We start from the raw sequence: 19,323 nt of genomic DNA on the forward strand, positions 1-19,323 counted from the left end.
CTTCTGCTTCTGTTAGGTCCATACCATTTCTGTCCTTTATTGTGCCCATCTTTGCATGAAATGTTTCCTTGGTATCACTAATTTTCCTGAAGAGATCTCTAGTCTTTCCCATTCTATTGTTTTCCTCTATTTCTTCGCCTTGGTCATAGAGGAAGGCTTTCTTATCTCTCTGTGCTATTCTTTGGAACTCTGCATTCAAATGGTTGTATCTTTTCTTTTCTCCTTGCCTTTAGCTTTTCTTCTTTTCTCAGCTATTTGTAAGACCTCCTCAGACAACCATTTCACTTTTTTGCATTATAAAACTATGAGCCATGCCATGTAGGACCACCCAAGAGAGACAGGTCATGATGGAGAGTTCTGACAAAATGCGGTCCACTGGAGAAGGGAATGGCAAACCACTTCAATATTCTTACCTTGAGAATCCCATGAACAGTATGAAAAGGCAAAAAGATAGGACACTGAAAGATGAACTCCCCAGGTCAGCAGGTGTCCAATATGCTACTGGAGAAGAGTGGAGAAATAACACCAGAAAGAATGAAGGGATGGAACCAAAGCGAAAACAACACCCAGTTGTGGATGTGACTGGTGATGGAAGTAAAGTAAATGCTGTAAAGAACAATACTGCATAGAAACCTGGAAAGTTAGGGCCATGAATCAAGGTAAATTGGAAGTGGTTAAACAGGAGATGGCAAGAGTGAACACTGACATTTTAGGAATCAGTGAACTAAAACGGACTGGAATGGGCAAATTTAACTCAGATTAGCATTATATCTACTATTATGGGCAAGAATCCCCTGGAAGAAATGGAGTAGGCATCATAGTCAACAAAAGAGTCCAAAATGCAGTATTTGGGTGCAACCTCAAAAATGACAGTGTGATCTCTGTTTGTTTCCAAGCAAACCATGCAATATCACAGTAATCCAAGTCTATGTTCCGACCAATAATGCTGAAGAAGCTGAAGTTGAATGGTTCTATGAAGACCTACGAGAACTAACCTATGAGAAGACCTTTTAGAACTAACACCCAAAAAAGATGTCCTTTTCATTATAGCAGACTGGAAGCAAAAGTATGAAGTCAAGAGATACCTGGAGTTACAGGTAAATTTGGCCTTGGTGTACAGAATGAAGCAGGGCAAAGGATAACAAGAGTTTTGCCAAGAGAATGCACTGGTCATAGCCAACATCCTCTTTCAACAACACAAAGGAAGACTCTACACCTGGATATCACCAGATGGTCAATACCAAAATCAGACTGATTATATTTTTTGCAGATGAAGGTGGAGAAGCTCTATACAGTCAGCAAAAACAAGACCAGGAGCTGACTGCTGCTCAGATCATGAACTCCTTATTGGAAAATTCAGACTTAAATTGAAGAAAGTAGGGAAAACCACTAGACCATTCAAATATGACCTAAATCAAATTCCTTTAGACTATACAGTGGAAGTGACAAAATAGATTCAATAAATTAGATCTGATAGAGTGCCTGAAGAACTATAGATGGAGGTTTGTGACACTGTACAGAAGAGTAAATATTAAGTGTTCTCAAAACAAGGAAAAATCTTTTTTTCTTTTTTGTGGTGTTTATGAGACAATAGATATTAATTGAACTTACTGTAGTAATCATTTCACAATATATGTAAGTCATTATGCTATATGTCTTAAACGTACAGAGTGCTATCAGTAAAACTGGGGGAAAAAAGTGCTTATTAGTAATTATATTTAGTTTAGTCCATTAGATATATATTTTTCAAGGTACTAGAGGGAAAACAAGACATGAGGTATATTCTACCTATCTATCTAGATAACCAGACTGGTAAAAGAAAAAAAAAATTTTTAATAAAGGCAATATAAGTTCATCGGTGAAATAGTGGCAAAAAAGTTTACAATAGTAAGGGAAGAATGGGGTTCCAAGGTGACACAGTGGTACAAAAAACCCGCCTGCCAAAGCTTGAGACAGAAGAAATGCTACAGTCCACAGGGTTACAAAGAGTCAGACACAACTCAGCACAGACAGCAGGGAAGAAAATCGGAATCAAGAAAGATATTGCGTCTTATTATCTCAAGCACTACTGATTCCACTGACCAGATCTGAATTTGAAAGACAGCCATGGAAGTTGGGCATACTTTAGGGACAGGGTAAGTGGAAAGTAACACCTGACATGTGGAAACAACACAATTCACACTTTCATATTTAAGTAAGAAACATGTTAAAATTTTCTTCTGCGGCAAGAAGCAACTTGTTCTACTGTGACATTCTAATAACCTTTGAATAATTTGATTTTCATTTTGATAACCAAAAGGAAACTCTCATGGCCACATGCTTATGGACAGTAAATTATATCTCTACCAAATTTGACTGAAAGCTCTTTGAAAGCCAGGATGGTGCCTCTAATGCAGTGTTTGACACAAACAGATGCAGAATGACTAGTGAATTTAAATAAACTATGAGAAAGCCAGTATAGTATTATTTTGTATATTTTGTATATATAGTTTGTATATATAATAGTATATCTGAACATACATGCCTTAAAACATAATCCTAAAATGTGCACTCTGAATAAATTTGAAGTCAAAATTTTGATAAATTATGCAAACTTTATCATTTATTCTTTTCTCACAGATAACCGATGAGCACATTAACATACTAAAATCTCTTAAAAGTACTAAAATGCCAAAATCAACCTACTTCTTTTAAATCTAGCATTTCCTCAATGTAGTGGGGCTAACGGGCTTCCCTGGTGGCTCAGTGGTAAAGGATCCGCTTGCCAATTTAGGAGACACAGGTTCAATCCCTGGGCCCAGAAGATCCCCTGGAAAAGGAAAACAGCAACCCACTCTAGTATTCTTGCCTGAAAAATACCATGGACAAGGAGCCTGGTGGGCCAAAGTCCATGAGATGGCAAAAGAATGAGATACGACTTAGCAACTAAACAATGACAACATTGGCACCAACAGAATCTTTTTTGTTCTTCCTCAGGTCACTAAGACTGTTCAGAACTATCATTCTATCAAAGGCTTTCAGAAATTCCCTATTAGAGTCCAAAAGGTAAAAGTAAAAACCTGAACAGAATAGTGAACACTAATATTCCTGATATTTAAGCATAGCACTGAATTTATCTTCAACTTCACCAACTACCTATATATAAACTACATGGTCTCCCAACCAACTTGTTTAAAACTATATTGATGACAGCAAGAGAAGACAAACTGGAAACCTAAATATTTAATCTCCTCTCTTGACAGTTAATAGACTGTCACTAAACACATGAACAGAGAGGACCATGCAAAACTCTTCCCTGGCATCAAGGTCTTTCCACCTCAAATCAGATAGGAGTTTATAGAACCAAGGCTAACATTCTTAAAAAGTCTATATCTCAAAAAAAAAAAAAAAAAAGAATCACTGAAATGAGCAACTATTTAACAACTGCCTAAAAACAAATGTGACTATCCTTGCCCAAAAGACAGAGTATCCTACGAATTTCCCATATGCCTTTTCTCCAGTATGGAAAAGTATCAACAAAACTTGAAGAACTTTTCAGACAATGCTACAAGACTGATGCTGTTCAACACTAATGACATATGCCAACTACAAACATACGATAGTAATTTCAACAGTACTCTTACCTTGCCTTTGCTCCAACAGAAAATCCCCTCTGACCTATGGCTCCACACACAGATTTTAGGATTCCTGACTTCTCATTAATTCAAAAGTCTAGCAAATTCTGGGCACATTATAGAGAAAAAACAAGAGTACTAGAAAAACATCTTTCAAGACCCATTGTCACTGACTATTCAGAGTCGAGATCCAGTCAAGAAATGAAAAAAGACTATAAACAAAATAATCAAAAACTGGAAAAGATGGATAGTAAGATTTTTTTAAATTTCAGTTCAGTTCAGTTGCTCAGTCGTGTTCAACTCTTTGCGACCCCATGGACTGCAGCACGCCAGGCTTCTCCTGGAGCTTGCTCAAACTCATGTCCACTGAGTCGGTGATGCCATTCAACCATCTCATCCTCTGTCGTCCCCTTCTCCTCCTGCCTTCAATCTTTCCTAGCATCAAGGTCTTTTCCAATGAGTCAGTTCTTCCTATCAAGTGGCCAAAGTATTGGAGCTTCAGCTTCAGCATCAGTCCTTCCAATGAATATTCAGGACTGATCTCCTTTAGGGTTCACTGGTTTGATCTCCTTGCTGTCCAAGGGACTCTCAAGAGTCCAACACCACAGTTCAAAAGCATCAATTCATTGTGCAGCCTTGTTTATGGTCCAACTCTCACAGCACACATGACTACTGGAAAAACCATAGCTTTGACTGTATGGATTTTTGTCAGTAAAGTAATATCTCTGCTTTTTAATATGCTGTCTAGGTTTGTCAAAGTTTTTCTTCCAAGGAGCAAATGTCTTTTAATTTCATGGCTTCAGTCACCATCTGCAGTGATTTTGGACCCCACAAGAGACCCAGCCAGACCTGCCTTTGTGTGTTTGGGTGTCTCCTGCAGAGGCACGGGTCATCTGTGGCCTGCTGTGGGGACAGGGGCTCTGGCTACAGCAGATCTGGGAGGTGCGGCATGTGAACCCCACCAAAGAGCCACCAAGCAGACAACCCACAAACTGGAGAACAATTCTGCCAAAGAAGTTCTCACACTGTTGTGAAAGCTCTAGGGCCCACAACAGATTTCCCAAACTGGGGATCCAGCAAAGGGACTGAGAACCCCCAGGGAATTTGACTTTGAAGGCCAGTGGGATTTGATTTTTTAAATTAAGAGATATCAAAATGACAAGGAGGGAGAATGAATATATCTTAATAATAGCTTTGCTAACTGAAGATATGTGGGCTTTCCTGGTGACTCAGTGGTAAAGAATCTGCTTGCCAATGCAGGAGATGTGGGTTTGATCCCAATGAGAAGATCCCATAAAGAAGGAAATGGCCATACACTCTAGTATTTTCACCTGGAAAATGTCACACACTGAGGAGCCTTGTGTGCTATAGTCCATGGGATCACAGAAGAGTCATATATGACTTAGTGACTAAACAACAACAACAGTTGAAGATACAATATTTAGAAAACAAATAACTAAGTATTTTTTGGAAGTTTTGGTTTAATTACTCTGAGAAAAATTATCAGACATCCAAATCAGCAACTTTAAAGTACATATTTCTATTATTAATATAAAAACGATTACTCTAAATTCTTAAGGAAAATAGTAAATGACCCTATTAAATGTAACACTCTTCATACTTTGAAATAGTGCTAGACAGCTCATGTAGCTCAATTCCAGAAAAATAAACAACCCAATAAAAAAATGGGCCAAAGAACTAAACAGACATTTCTCCGAAGAAGACATACAGATGGCTAACAAACACATGAAAAGATGCTCAACATTACTCATTATCAGAGAAACGCAAATCAAAACCACAATGAGGTACCATCTCATGCTGGTCAGAATGGCTGCTATCAAAAAGTCTACAAACAATAAATGCTGGAGAGGGTGCAGAGAAAAGGGAACCCTCTTACACTGTTGGTGGGAATGCAAACTAGTACAGCCACTATGGAGACCAGTGTAGAGAGTCCTTAGAAAACTGGAAATAGAACTGCCATATGACCCAGAAATCCCACTGCTGGGCATACACAGCAAGGAAACCAGAATTCAAAGAGACACGTGTACCCTGATGTTCATCGCAGCACTGTTTACAATAGCAAGGACATGGAAGCAACCAAGATGTCCATTGGCAGACGAATGGGTAAGAAAGCTGTGGTACATATACACAATGGAATATTACTCAGCTATTAAAAAGAATACATTTGAATCAGTTCTAATGAGGTGGATGAAACTGGAGCCTATTAAACAGAGTGAAGTAAGCCAGAAAGAAAAACACCAATACAGTATATTAACACATACATATGGAATTTAGAAAGATGGTAATGATGAATCTGTATGTGAGACAGCAAAAGCGACACAGATGTAAAGAACAGACTTTTGGACTCTGTGGGAGAAGGCAAGGGTGGGATGATTTGAGAGAATAGCAGTGAAACATGTATATTACTATATGTGAAATAGATCAACAGTCCAGGTTCGATGGATAAGACAGGGCACTCAAGGCCATGGCACTGGGACAACCCTGAGGGATGGGACGGGGAGGGAGGTGGGAGGGAGGTTCAGGATGGGGGACACACGTACATCCATGGCTGATTCATGTCAATGTATGGCAAAAACCATTACAATATTGTAAAGTAATCAGTCTCCAATTAAAATAAATTAATTAATTAAAAAAAATAGCGCTAGAGACATACCAAAGAGACACAGCTTGATATTTTTGATACTAACTTGAAAATATGCATAAATATCTATTATTATCTCTACAGTAACAAGGAAACTTTGGCCTATGTAAGAAAAACTGATAGCTAAATGACAGTGACACATCAGCATTTTAAAAAAGAAAGGTTCTATTTCTATAAGCACTGATAGGGTTTGTACTGGTTTGTACTTTCTATGATCAGTGTATATTAGTTACTTTGGAAAGGTCTTTCCACAGTGTATTAAGATGCACATAGGTACAGAATTTATACATTGAATTCCAACGTTTCATCTCTTTTTTCAGAGGACCTGTCTTAAAAGGCATTCAAAAATATAAAGTCAGAAATCTCTTCCAAATATAATCTATCACAGTACAGAGATTTTTATATTCTCTGCCATGTCAAAATAATTCCTCTAGTAACAAATCCTGAATCTAGAAGGTTAACTGTGCCCACAAAATATCTGTATTTCTTTTACAGGTTACAAAAAAATTTTTCAGTACATTTCCAATATTTTAATGCAAACATTTTATAAAGCATATTCTGTGGACCCAAAAATGTTCTCATTTTTTGGTACTCAGGATTCATCAAAAATCACAGGTAGACCAAACAATGCATAATTGCATTTCTTGGGATATATATGAAAAAATTTGCATAGAGTATAACATGCGATATAAATATAACCCAGATCCAAGGTTTAATTATATTTTTGTTCTGAATTCACTGTTTTATGACTGGTGGCTTAGCATGTCTAGAAATACTTTTAAAAGCTCATAAAAGCAGCATGTATAAATACTACATTTTCCTAATAATACTCCACATTTATACCATTCTTACACTTTTAAACTACTAGAGACATTCAGACATAGTATAATTACTGAATTCAGAGTAATTCATATTCATATTGTTATTATGTGTGGTAAAATTTAGTAATTCATGAGGACATTTTCCCCAAACATATTTTAAAACACTAGAAGAAACCAAAATTTCATCTATAATTTAAAATCTAGACAAATACAGAAGAAATTATGCCTTACCTCATACTCAGAAATTTCAGGTAAGTTACTTTCATCTGCCTTCTCTAGCTTTTCAGCGGCCCACTTGCTTGCAGCTTCAGCAAGTTCCTTTTCAGTTAGCCTACTGGGTTTGTCTAATACCTAATAAAAACAAAAGAAAGGTTCTGTTACAATTCTCAAGGGTTTTTAAATTTCAAATACATCAGCAAGTATATCCCACTTAATGCTTAAAATCATATAAGCATTCAAATTTATGTAATGAACACGTATATTCTTTACTTTTTCAAAAATAAACAGAACTTCTTTAAGTTGCCTTTTGTCTGGGACATATAGACTAGACGTGACTTCTAATTTCATTTATATAAAGCTTTAGAAATTCATCTAATGAATGAAACAAAAGACACTGACAATTAACTAATACACTATACAATTTATAGAATATATAGACACTATAGTGAGTCCAACTTTATATGTTTAATTATATTCAATGAAATAAATAATGACAAAATTTCATCAAGGTAAATTCCTAATTAATGCAACAGAAAAGTCCAGATATGCTATGGCTGGGTTTGAATAGCAGTTTCATCATTAGGGAGGGTAGATGATTTTATATACATATCTTATGATACTGTGAGCCTTGGTTTTCTCATTTACAAAATAGGGGTTACTAACATTATATTCATGCTCAAATAAAGCAGTTGTGAGAATCAAGAGAGGTAACAGACCTGAAAGCATCTAGTGTAATGCTTGGGAGTTTAATGTCACCTTCATCTCTTCTGTAAAGTTGTATCACTCTTCCTAAACATACCTCCTCCATATGACAGTGGCAGTAAAAGTCCCCATGTTGGCTAGCAGTGCCAAAAAGACAAACCCTTAAAGGTTTAATAGAGCTTTGGGTAAAGACACACCAACCCAAGCTCTGAGAAAGGAAGTTGGAAGCTGAGTTCAACCATATGGGCAACAATACAACAAACAATGTTCATGGAATGAAGTCTCAATAAAAATTCTAGAGACTGAAGCTCAGGCAAGCTACCAAGTTGGAAATACATTTTGAGTGTGTTGCCGGGGGAGGTAACGGGTCTGGACTCCACAGAGAAAGGACAACCAGAAGCTCCATTTATGGGACATTCCAAATCTTGCCCTGTGTGTATCTTCCTTTTTTTTCTTCTAATCTGTATTCTTTTGCTATAGTAAAACTATAAGTAGAAAAAAAAATTTAAAAACCCAAGTTATCGTATACTACTATTTATAAAGTACATATACGCAAACCAAAAATAAGGTATTTTAATTAAGTGGAATTCCATGAAAGTAGCTCAGTCGACTTTATCATCACAAACTTATAAACCAAAAAACTGAATGTCAATGTTACTGATTTATACACAGTTACCAATAAACGCTAAACTGGAACTTAAAACCAGGTCTTCTAGATATGCAAGGCCCTGACCTCCTTTAATACCTTATTCAATTCACCAAAAAACTGGACTGCCATCTGTAATATTTACTGGAAAATAATCACAATGTGTCTACATCGAGTGTTTCCATGGCCACTGGGTGAGACTAAATATCTTACTCCAAAGCCCTACCCATATATAAAATTTAAAAGATATAAGTAATACCTTTATTATAATATTACTTATTAATAACACTAAAAAGCTTTTTAAACAATTAGATACACATATATTTTTTAAGGTACACCTCTTTTTGGTACCTGTTTTGGAGAGAAAGTTATAGAGCAAAAACAAAACAAAATAAAACATTATAAGCTATCTCTAGTGAAGAAGGAAGCAAAATCTTTCAAATGAATCCTTCTATTCAACCATTATTAAATCTATACACTTGAAAAACTCATTTGAAAGTAACTTAAAACAGCAGAAAATAAACTCTGAAGAATTATTCCTACATGACAGCAACCATAATGTTTAAAAGCAAAAGTCTTCCACCATATCAGAAAATCTAGGTAATAAAGCTAGCATGTAAAAAATTAATAGAAAATAAAATTAGCCTGTAACCCTGGGAAAAGGACACAAGAAGTTGTTCTTTTCCAATTCATAAGGAAAAGAAAAGAAAACATCTAAAATCCATTAGAGTTGGATTTTTTTTTAAATCAACATAATACTTCATTTATTTATTTCATAAGTTTGGCAAACAGCAAAAAATTCAGCAACATTGCAAACGTAAAACAGTCAAATGCTAAACCACTGAAAAATTTTTTTTACATAATTAGTAATAATAAGTACACACATAGGGTTTTACAAAGCTAGCAACATACCAAGGATGCTTGTCTTCTGAATATATACCACAAACACACACACACACAAAAGCAATATAATTTATCTTTATAAAAATTACAGCCAAGCAATAAAAAAGGATGTTCATAATAAAGATCTTAACACATATGTTCACTACATGTATCTTATACATTGAAATGCTATATATACCATGTATAGAGGGCCAAGCAGAGTAAATTTAGGCTCATCAATGAGGCTAAGAATTATTTGAGAATTTAATGCTTATACTTCACATACTCAAAACTTTCTATATAGCAATTCCTAGATCATAACAATGTATTCCACTATACATCTAAGAAGTTGAGTCTTCTTTGTTGGGAGCATAAATTTTTGACCAGTACCAAAATTCTGGTAAAATTCACATTGAAGGCATTGTCTAGTGCATGTAATGTTTGGAGGCATTAATGAATGTGGGAGAAATAACTTAGATTTTACACTAAGTTTCAGCTGAGCTTTATCAAATCAAACAGCTCAACTATAAGGCAAGAAAAACTAACCCCTTATGAGAGATTAGTGGGTCTTACCAAATCAAGATAAGAATTTAATCTTAGGGAAAAAACTCCCCACATGAGCAGATCTGAAGCAGCAGGCACTGAAACGAACATCTGGAAATGACCTAATACCTTGATATTCAGTCACTGGTTCAGAAACGACAATCTGTTGGCTATTTTATCTAATTAACATTTTAGAATCCGCACCAGTCCCAAAAACCTCAAATTAGAATATTTAATCTTCATTAAAACACATCCTTTTGTGCTATATTAATACAACTACAACCAAATCAAACAAAGTTGAATTTCTCAACTTACTGTGTATTTTTGTGTATGCTCGGTAACAACTTGATTTTTTTTTAATTTACTTGGGCTTCTGTTTTGGGGTACTTCAACTGAAGAGAAATTCATTTCACAGGATTACACCTTGCTAAAGCATTCTTTAGCATTGGTCCAAACTTGAATTCCCTTTTTGCACATACTGATCTGCATGACTGCATAGCTTATGAGGGCCTCCTTTAAATCACAGTTCTTTTGTTCTTTGAAGCATTAAATATCAGCCCAAGCATTAAATATCAACCCAAGACAAATTCTCTGCCTTCCAGATTTTTAGACTGAACTTGTTGTTCTCCTTCACTTATTCGTTCTTCTAGCATCTTTATTCTGGCTTCTCTTTGCTCTGGAGTTTCTTGACCAAAGAGTTTGGTAGTCATTCCTTTCAAAGAAAATGTTCTCACAGTCCTGGTAGCGGGTTCCTCATGTTGCTGCTTCTTGGATGCTAAGTCCTCAGCAGCCATCTCCAAGTCATACTATGTTAAGTCATGTTTTCTGCACACACCTGCAGTACTTCTGTATGAAAAGGATACTCCTTTAACTGATCTGCATAATGTTCTTTATCTTCCAAAATATCATCAACAGAACATGCATGCACATCCATGTGAGGACCAGCACTCTGCAGTCCATCACCCATTTCTTTTACTGTGGCACTTCACTCACTGAAAACTTGCCCATAATTTCCATGCACTTTATATAAACCATGCAGTCAATCTACTACTCTAGCCCTGACTCAAAGAAGATATGAGATGACAGACTGTAGTTCATCACTGCAGTGTTTCAATTCAGTAAATCTCGTCTGGGTTTTTCACTCTGAATGTGGCATTAAAGCATTTTCAACCTGAGTCTGCTTTCAGCTGAAATCCAGTTACATATACAGTCTCCTTCCAGTTACATTCCTCTGTTAAAAACAGAAGAGCCTGTCTCTATAAAGGATGGGATGTGAACCAATTCTCAAGAGGAAGTTTTCTAAATCGATTCCATGTCTGTCCACAAAATTCAGGTCCATTTTGTCAGCAGAGAGTAAATGCCAAACAAATTCCACCCTTTTTTCTGGTAGACATGGCACAACAATATGTGAATAGTAAACTAAAAGGTAGTTTCTCAACAACTCAAATTCACTAGGCTGCCTCCATAGTGAGTCCGTTAGAACCCCCTGATGATCACTATGTTCAACCAATCTTGGTTCAGTGAGGTAAGCAGTTTACGTTTCTTGCATGTTCATGGCATTTCTTCAGCTCACTTTTCTGCTTCAAAAACACTAATTTCTATCTTCCTGAACCAAAACCAAATTTGTGTTACCCTGCCATCCCCAGGGCCCTCATTCCTTCTGCTTCCTCATCCACCACAGACTCTAGCCCAGTGTCGGTTGGAGTGGTCCAAGGGCTCTAGGTGTGCATGTTGCAAAAGTTGCCCAGGGTCAGGAGCTGCTTTGCTCCATGGCTACAGTTCGGCACAACAGACACAGTGCGACTATGCTGCCATGCTAGGGATGGATTTTATGGTTAAAGTATATTTTGTCACATACAAAGTCTTATGCTGTAACTTATATTCACATCACATTCAGCTCAGTTCAGTCGCTCAGTCGTGTCTGCCTCTTTGTGGCCCCATGGACTGCAGCACGCCAGGCTTCTCTGTCCATCAACAGCTCCTAGAGCTTGCTCAAACTGATGTCCACTGAGTCAGTGACGCCATCCAACCATCTCATCCTCTGTCGTCCCCTTCTTCTGTTTTCAATCATTCCCAGCATTAGGGTCTTTTCCAGTGAGTCAGCTGTTCCCATTAGGTGGCCAAAGTACTAGAGCTTCAGCTTCAGCATCAGTCCTTCCAATGAATATTCAGGACTGATTTCCTTTAGGATGGACTGGTTGCATCTCCTTGCTGTCCGAGGGACTCTCCAGAGTCTTCTCCAACACCACAGCTCAAAAGCATCTATTCTTCAGCACTCAGCTTTCTTTACGGTCCAATTCTCACATCCATACATGAGTACTAGAAAAACCACAGCTCTGACTAGATGGACCTTTGTCTGCAAGGTAATATCTCTGCTTTTTAATATGCTTTCTAGATTTGTCATAGCTTTTCTTCTAAGAAACAAGTGTCTTTTAATTTCATGGCTGCAGTCACCATCTAGAGTGATTTTGAAGCCCAGGTAAATAAACTCTGTCACTGTTTCCATTGTTTCCCCATCTATTTGCCATGAAGTGATGAGACCAGATGCCATTATCTTCTGTTTTCTGAACACTGAGTTTTAAGCCAGCATTTTGACTCTCCTCTTTAACTTTCATCAAGAGGCTCTTTAGTTCTTATTCATTTTCTGCCATAAAGTTGGTATCATCTGCATATCTGAGGTTACTGATATGCAGCAATCTTTCTCCCAGAAATCTTGATTCCAGCTTGTGCTTCATTCAGCCTGGCATTTCACATGATGTATTTTGCATATAAGTTAAATAAGCAGGGTGACAAGATACCACCTTGACGTACTCCTTTCCCAATTTGGACCCAGTCCATTGTTCCATGTCTGGTTCTAACTGTTGCTTTTTGACCTGCATACAGATTTCTCAGGAGGCAGGTAAGGTGGTCTGGTATTCCCATCTCCTGAAGAACTTCCCACAGTGTGTTGTGATCCACACAGTCAAAGGCTTTAGCGTAGTCAATGAAGCAGAAGCAGATGTTTTTCTGGAATTTCTTGCTTTTTCTAGGATCCAACAGATGTTGGCAATTTGATCTTTGGTTCCTCTGCCTTTTCTAAATTCAGCTTGAACATTTGGAAGTTCTCGGTTCAGTTAACATACTGTTGAAGCCTGGCTTGGAGAATTTTGAGCATGACTTCGCTAGCATGTGAGATGAGTGCAATTGTGTGGTAGTTTGAACATTCTTTGGCATTGCCTTTCTTTGGGATTGGAATGAAAACTGACCTTTTCCAGTCCTGTGGCCACTGCTGAGTCTTCCAAATTTGCTGACATATTGGGTGCAGCACTTTAACAGCATCAACTTTTAGGATTTGAAACACCATATTATAGTTAAAGGGAAATAAATATCTCAAATATCATAATATTTAAATTATGGGAAGTACTATTTTTACTCTTCATTCTTTCCTATATAACCAAACACACACACACACAAAACAAGCCAGTGTTTCAGATGGGTAAAGAACCCTTGATATGGTTAAAAAAACAAACAATCTTTTCTATTCAAAATCCACCATTCTAACATCCTCAGAGTTCTGGGAAAGCTCCAAAGACACAAGTCGCCACAAAAACACATTTTTCTTTTATTTGAGGCAGAGAAGCAGATGCCCTGTGAACACCAGCATAGCCCACCAGATGATATCTATTCTTACAGAAAAGCCAGACATACTAAAGACAGAAACCAAAAAGAAGTGGAGAAAAAAGAGAAGAAAAGTAACAACACTCATGGAAAGAGAAAGAATGTGGGAGGCTGGTGGAGAGAACTCAGCAACACCACAAATTTAAAATTTTGAGGATCAGAACCATGAATCATCTTTTCAACACGTTTAGGAATGCTGGGAAGCAAGGCCTGTGAAGAATGATGCAGTGAAGACTAGTCATGTCCTTGAGAAAATTATTTAACACCTAAGCCTTGCCATAATTGGAGATATATACCTACTTTTTTCATTGCAACATAATCACAGCCATAGTGTTAATATGCTAATACTTGCATGATGACACAATTGGTATTTCTTCTTTGTAGATAGAACATTAAAAATCTATTAGCAAATTTCAATTATAACAAGAGTATTGTTAACTACAAAACTATGTTATACATTAGATACCCAGAACTGATACACATTGTAGCTTCAAGTTTATAATCTCTGACAACAGTTTCCCTTGCCTATCATCCTCCAGAGGCTGGTAACCACCCTTCTTTCTGTGAATTTGCCTTCTTTAGATTCCACATATAAATGAGATCATGCAATACTCATGTTTCTCCATCTGGCTTCTTTTACTTAGCATAATGCCCTCAAAGTCCATCCATGCTGTCACAAATGGTAAGATGCCCTCCTTTTTCATGGTTGAATAATATTCATATATATATATATATATAAATAAATTACGCGCACGCACGCACACACACACACACACACACACACACACACACACACACCATACTTCCTTTATCCATTCATTCACTGAGGGCCAGTTAGGCTGTTTCCACATTTTGGCTATAGCGAATAACACTGCAATGAACACAGAAATGCAAGGGAGTTCCCTGGTGGCCTAGTGGTTAGGATTTCAGGCTTTCACTGTTGTGGCATGAATTCAATCCCTAGTCAGGGAACTGAGATCCTGCAAGCCATGCAGCACAGTCCAAAAAAAAAAAAGCAGATCTCTACCTGAGATACTGCTTTAATTTCCTTTGATTTCTTCAATGATCCATTGGCCCTTTAATGGCTTATTGTTTTGCCTCCAATGTGTCTGTGTTTTTTGTAGGGTTTTTTTTCTTGTAGTTGATTTCTACTCTCATATCCTTGTGGTCAGAAAGGATGCTTGATATGATTTCAATGTTCTTAAATTTACTAAGGCTTGTTTTGTGGCCTAGCTAGCAATCCATTTTGGAGAATGTGCCATTTACACTTGAAAACAATGTGTATTCTGGTGCTTTCAGATTGAATGCTCTGTAAATATCAATCAAGTCCTTTTTGTCTAATGTATTATATTTAAGGTCTGTGTTCCCTTACTGATTTTCTGTCTAGATGATCTGTCAATTGATGTATTAAAGTTGGTGCAAAAGTAATTTTGGTTTTGCACTGTTGAACTCTGCAATTTGATACTGGAATACATTCTTAAATGTGGTTATGTTATACATTATTTTAATGTGCATTTCTTGCTTTATGCTTTATTACTAATGACTTATTGCTGTTTATTTTATGTTTATTTTATATTTATTTTAGACTAGGGAAATGATGTTAGACAAAAAGCATATTCAAGCAATTTTCTTATTTGAGTTCAAAGGAAAGCATTGGAGACAACTTGCAGTATCAACAACACATCTGGCCCAGGAACTAACAAACATACAGTGCAGCGGTGGTTCAAGGAGTTCTGCAAAGGAGACAAGAGTTCTGAAGATGAGGAGTGCAGTGGCCAGTCATTGGAAGTTGACAACAACCAACTGAAAGGATCATCAAAGTTGATCCTCTTACAACTACATGAGAAGTTGCCAAAGAACTTAACATCAACCACTATATGGTCATTCAGCATTTGAAGCAAATTGGAAAGGTGAAAAAGTTCAATAAGTGGGTGCCTCATAAGCTGACCGAAAAGCAAAAAAAAAAAAAAAAAGTCATTTTGAAGTGTCATCTTCTCTTATTCTGTGAAACAACCATTAACTATTTCTAGATCAGATTGTGATGTGAAACAAGTGGATTTCACACAATCGGTGATGACCAGCTCACTGGTTAGACCAAGCAGCAGCTCCAAAGCCTCCAGAACAAAGAAGGAAAGTGCTTTCCAAGAATTTGTTGAATCCTGAGACATGGATTTTGTGCTCCAGGAATTAACAAACTTATCTCTCGCTGGCAAAAAGGGGTTGATTGTAATGGTTTCTATTTTGATTAATAAAAATGTGTTTGAGCCTCATTATAACAATTTAAAATTCATGGTCCGAAATCACAATTACTTTTTCACCAACCTAATAAGTAGGGTATTAAACTCCCCTACAGTAATTGTCAATTTTTCCTTTTGTGTCTGTTAATATTTGCCTTATACACTGAGTTCCTCCAATGTTGGGTACATACATATTTACAATTGTTATATCTTCTTCTTGGATTGGCCCTTTGATCCCTATATAGTGTCCTTCTTTGTCTCCTGTTAGTCTTCATTAAAGTCTATTTTGTCTGAGATAAGAATTTGCTACTCCAGCTTTCTTTTAATTTCCATTTGCATGGAATACCTTCCTCCATCCCCTCCCTTTCAGTCTATATATAACTCTACACCTGAAGTTAGTCATTTTTTTTTTAATTCTATTTTTTTAATTTAATTTTTAAACTTTACATAATTGTATTAGTTTTGCCAAATATCAAAATGAATCCGCCACAGGTATACATGTGTTCCCCATCCTGAACCTTCCTCCCTCCTCCCTCCCCATACCATCCCTCTGAGTCGTCCCAGTGCACTAGCCCCAAGCATCCAGTATCATGCATCGAACCCGGACTGGCATCTCGTTTCATACATGATATTTCACATGTTTCAATGCTATTCTCCCAAATCTTCCCACCCTCTCCCTCTCCCACAGAGTCCATAAGACTGATCTATACATCAGTGTCTCTTTTGCTGTCTCATACACAGGGTTATTGTTACCATCTTTCTAAATTCCATATATATGTGTTAGTATACTGTATCGGTGTTTTTCCTTTTGGCCTACTTCACTCTGTATAATAGGCTCCAGTTTCATCCACCTCATTAGAACTGATTCAAATGTATTCTTTTTAATGGCTGAGTAATACTCCATTGTGTATATGTACCACAGCTTTCTTATCCATTCATCTACTGATGGACATCTAGGTTGCTTCCATGTCCTGACTATTATAAACAGTGCTGCGATGAACACTGGGGTACACGTGTCTCTTTCCCTTTTGGTTTCCTCAGTGTGTGTGCCCAGCAGTGGGATTGCTGGATCATAAGGCAGTTCTATTTCCAGTTTTTTAAGGAATCTCCACACTGTTCTCCATAGTGGCTGTACTAGTTTGCATTCCCACCAATAGTGTAAGAGGGTTCCCTTTTCTCCACACCCTCTCCAGCATTTATTATCTGTAGACTTTTGGTTCGCAGCCATTCTGACTGGTGTGAAATGGTACCTCATAGTGGTTTTGATTTGCATTTCTCTGATAATGAGTGATGTTGAGCATCTTTTCATGTGTTTGTTAGCCATCTGTATGTCTTCTTTGGAGAAATGTCTATTTAGTTCTTTGGCCCATTTTTTGATTGGGTCGTTTATTTTTCTGGAGTTGAGCTGTAGGAGTTGCTTGTATATTTTTGAGATTAGCTGTTTGTCAGTTGCTTCATTTGCTATTATTTTCTCCCATTCTGAAGGCTGTCTTTTCACCTTGCTAATATTTTCCTTTGATGTGCAGAAGCTTAAAGTTAGTCTTTTGTACATAGCATATATATGAGTCTTATTGTATCTATGCAGCCACCTATGTCTTTGGGTGGAACATTTAGTTTATTTACATTTAAGATAGTTATCAATATATATATTCTTATTGCAATTTTGCTGTTTTAGGTCTTTTTTCCCCCTTTCTTCTTTTGTTCTCTTCTCTTGTGATTTGATAACTATCGTTAGTATTATGTTTGGATTTCTTTTTCTAGTCTGTACATATTTTATAGATTTTTTTGGTTTGTGGTTATAATGAGATTTCTTTATAGCAATATATCAAGTTGCTGATCTCTTAATTTCAAATGCATTTTTAAGGCCCTATGTTTGTACTCTCCTCACTTCATGATTACTGTCTTTAATTTTATATCTAATTGTTTTGTGTATACCTTAATTGCTTATTGCGGATACAAATGATTTCACTACTTGTGTCTTTTAACCTCCCTACTAGCTTTGTGTGTAGGTGATTTTCTACCTTTATAGTATGTTTGCCTTTACTGGTTAGCTTTTTCATTTCATAATTTTCTTGTATTCCTGTGGTGGTCATTTTTTTTCCCACCTACAGAAGTTCCTTTAACATTTGTTTTAAAGCTGGTTTAGTGGTGCTGAATTCCTTTAGTTTTGGCTTGCCTATAAAGCTTTTGATTTCACCATCAGATCTGAATGAGAGCCTTAATGGGTAAAGTATTCTTATTGTTGTTTAGTCACTAAGTTATGTCCAACTCTTTTGTGACCTCATTGACTATAGCCCACCAGGTTCCTCTGTCCATGGAATTTCCCAGGCAAGAATACTGGAGTGGGTTGCAATTTCCTTCTCCAGGGAATCTTTATGACCCAGGGATCGAACCACATCTCCTGCATTGGCAGGTGGATTCTGTGCCACTGAGCCACCAGGGAAGCCCAAAGTATTCTTGGTTGCAGGTTTTTCCCTTCCTTTAAATATATCATGCCACTCCCTTCTGGCCTGCAGAATTTCTGTTGAAAAATCAGCTCCCATCGTCTTATGGGAGGTCCCTTGTATGCTATTTGCTGTATTTCCCTTGCTGCTTTTAATATTTTCACTTATCTTTAATTTTCTCAGGTCCTTTCCCTCTCTTTTCCTTCTAAGGCCCCTATAATGTGAATATTAATGTGCTTCATGTGGTCCCAGAGGTCTCTTTTTGTCTTTGTTCTATTCATTGGCAGTCATTTCCACTATTTTCTCTTCCAGCTCATTGACTTATTCTTCTCTATCATTTAATCTAATATTCTTTCTAGTCTATTTTTCATTTCAGCTATTGTATTCTTCATCTCTGGTTGTTCTTTATATTTTCTGTTTTTTTAAAAAAAAAAACCTTCTAACTTCTCACTCTATGCATCTACTCTCCTCCCAAGTTCTTTGATCATCTTTACGATCATTATTCTGAACTCTTTTTCAGGTAGACTGCCAATCTTCATTTAAATTCTTCTTCTGAGGTTATATCTTATTTGTCTAGAACATATTCCTATGATGCTTCATTTTGTCTAATTTGCTATTTGTGTTTTTATCTATGTGAGAGGTCAGTGATGTTTCTCCACCTTGGAAAAGTGGTGTTCTCTAGGAGATGTCCTATGCGTCCTAGCAGTGTCATCACCTAAGCTATATGCTCTGAGCATTCCCCTTAAGAAGGCTGCATGGGTCCTTCTGTTATGGTGGGCTGATTATGTGGGAAGTCTAGTAGACTTGGTTGGCCCCTAATCCAGTTGGTTGCCAGGCCCTGTCTTGTGCAGATGCTGCTGGCTACTGTGTAGTGGTACCTGGTCACAAGGTAGCTG

At 37.0% G+C, this 19,323-nt stretch overlaps 1 protein-coding gene and 1 pseudogene across 14 annotated transcripts in view; both read right to left on the reverse strand.

The window, feature by feature from the left end:
• The window catches only part of PPHLN1 (periphilin 1), a 175,191-nt gene that overhangs the window by 66,812 nt on the left and 89,056 nt on the right, over window positions 1–19,323 (reverse strand). For all 14 annotated transcript variants that reach the window (XM_061416416.1, XM_061416415.1, XM_061416413.1 and 11 more), the window contains one exon: window positions 7,329–7,448. In XM_061416416.1, coding sequence (XP_061272400.1) covers window positions 7,329–7,448 — 120 coding nt within the window. The remainder of the gene's footprint in view (window positions 1–7,328; window positions 7,449–19,323) is intronic.
• On the reverse strand, window positions 7,459–15,914 carry LOC133248610 (sorting nexin-4-like; annotated as a pseudogene).

Source organism: Bos javanicus, chromosome 5 (assembly GCF_032452875.1).
Source record: "Bos javanicus breed banteng chromosome 5, ARS-OSU_banteng_1.0, whole genome shotgun sequence".
NCBI classification, from domain to species: Eukaryota; Metazoa; Chordata; class Mammalia; order Artiodactyla; family Bovidae; genus Bos; species Bos javanicus.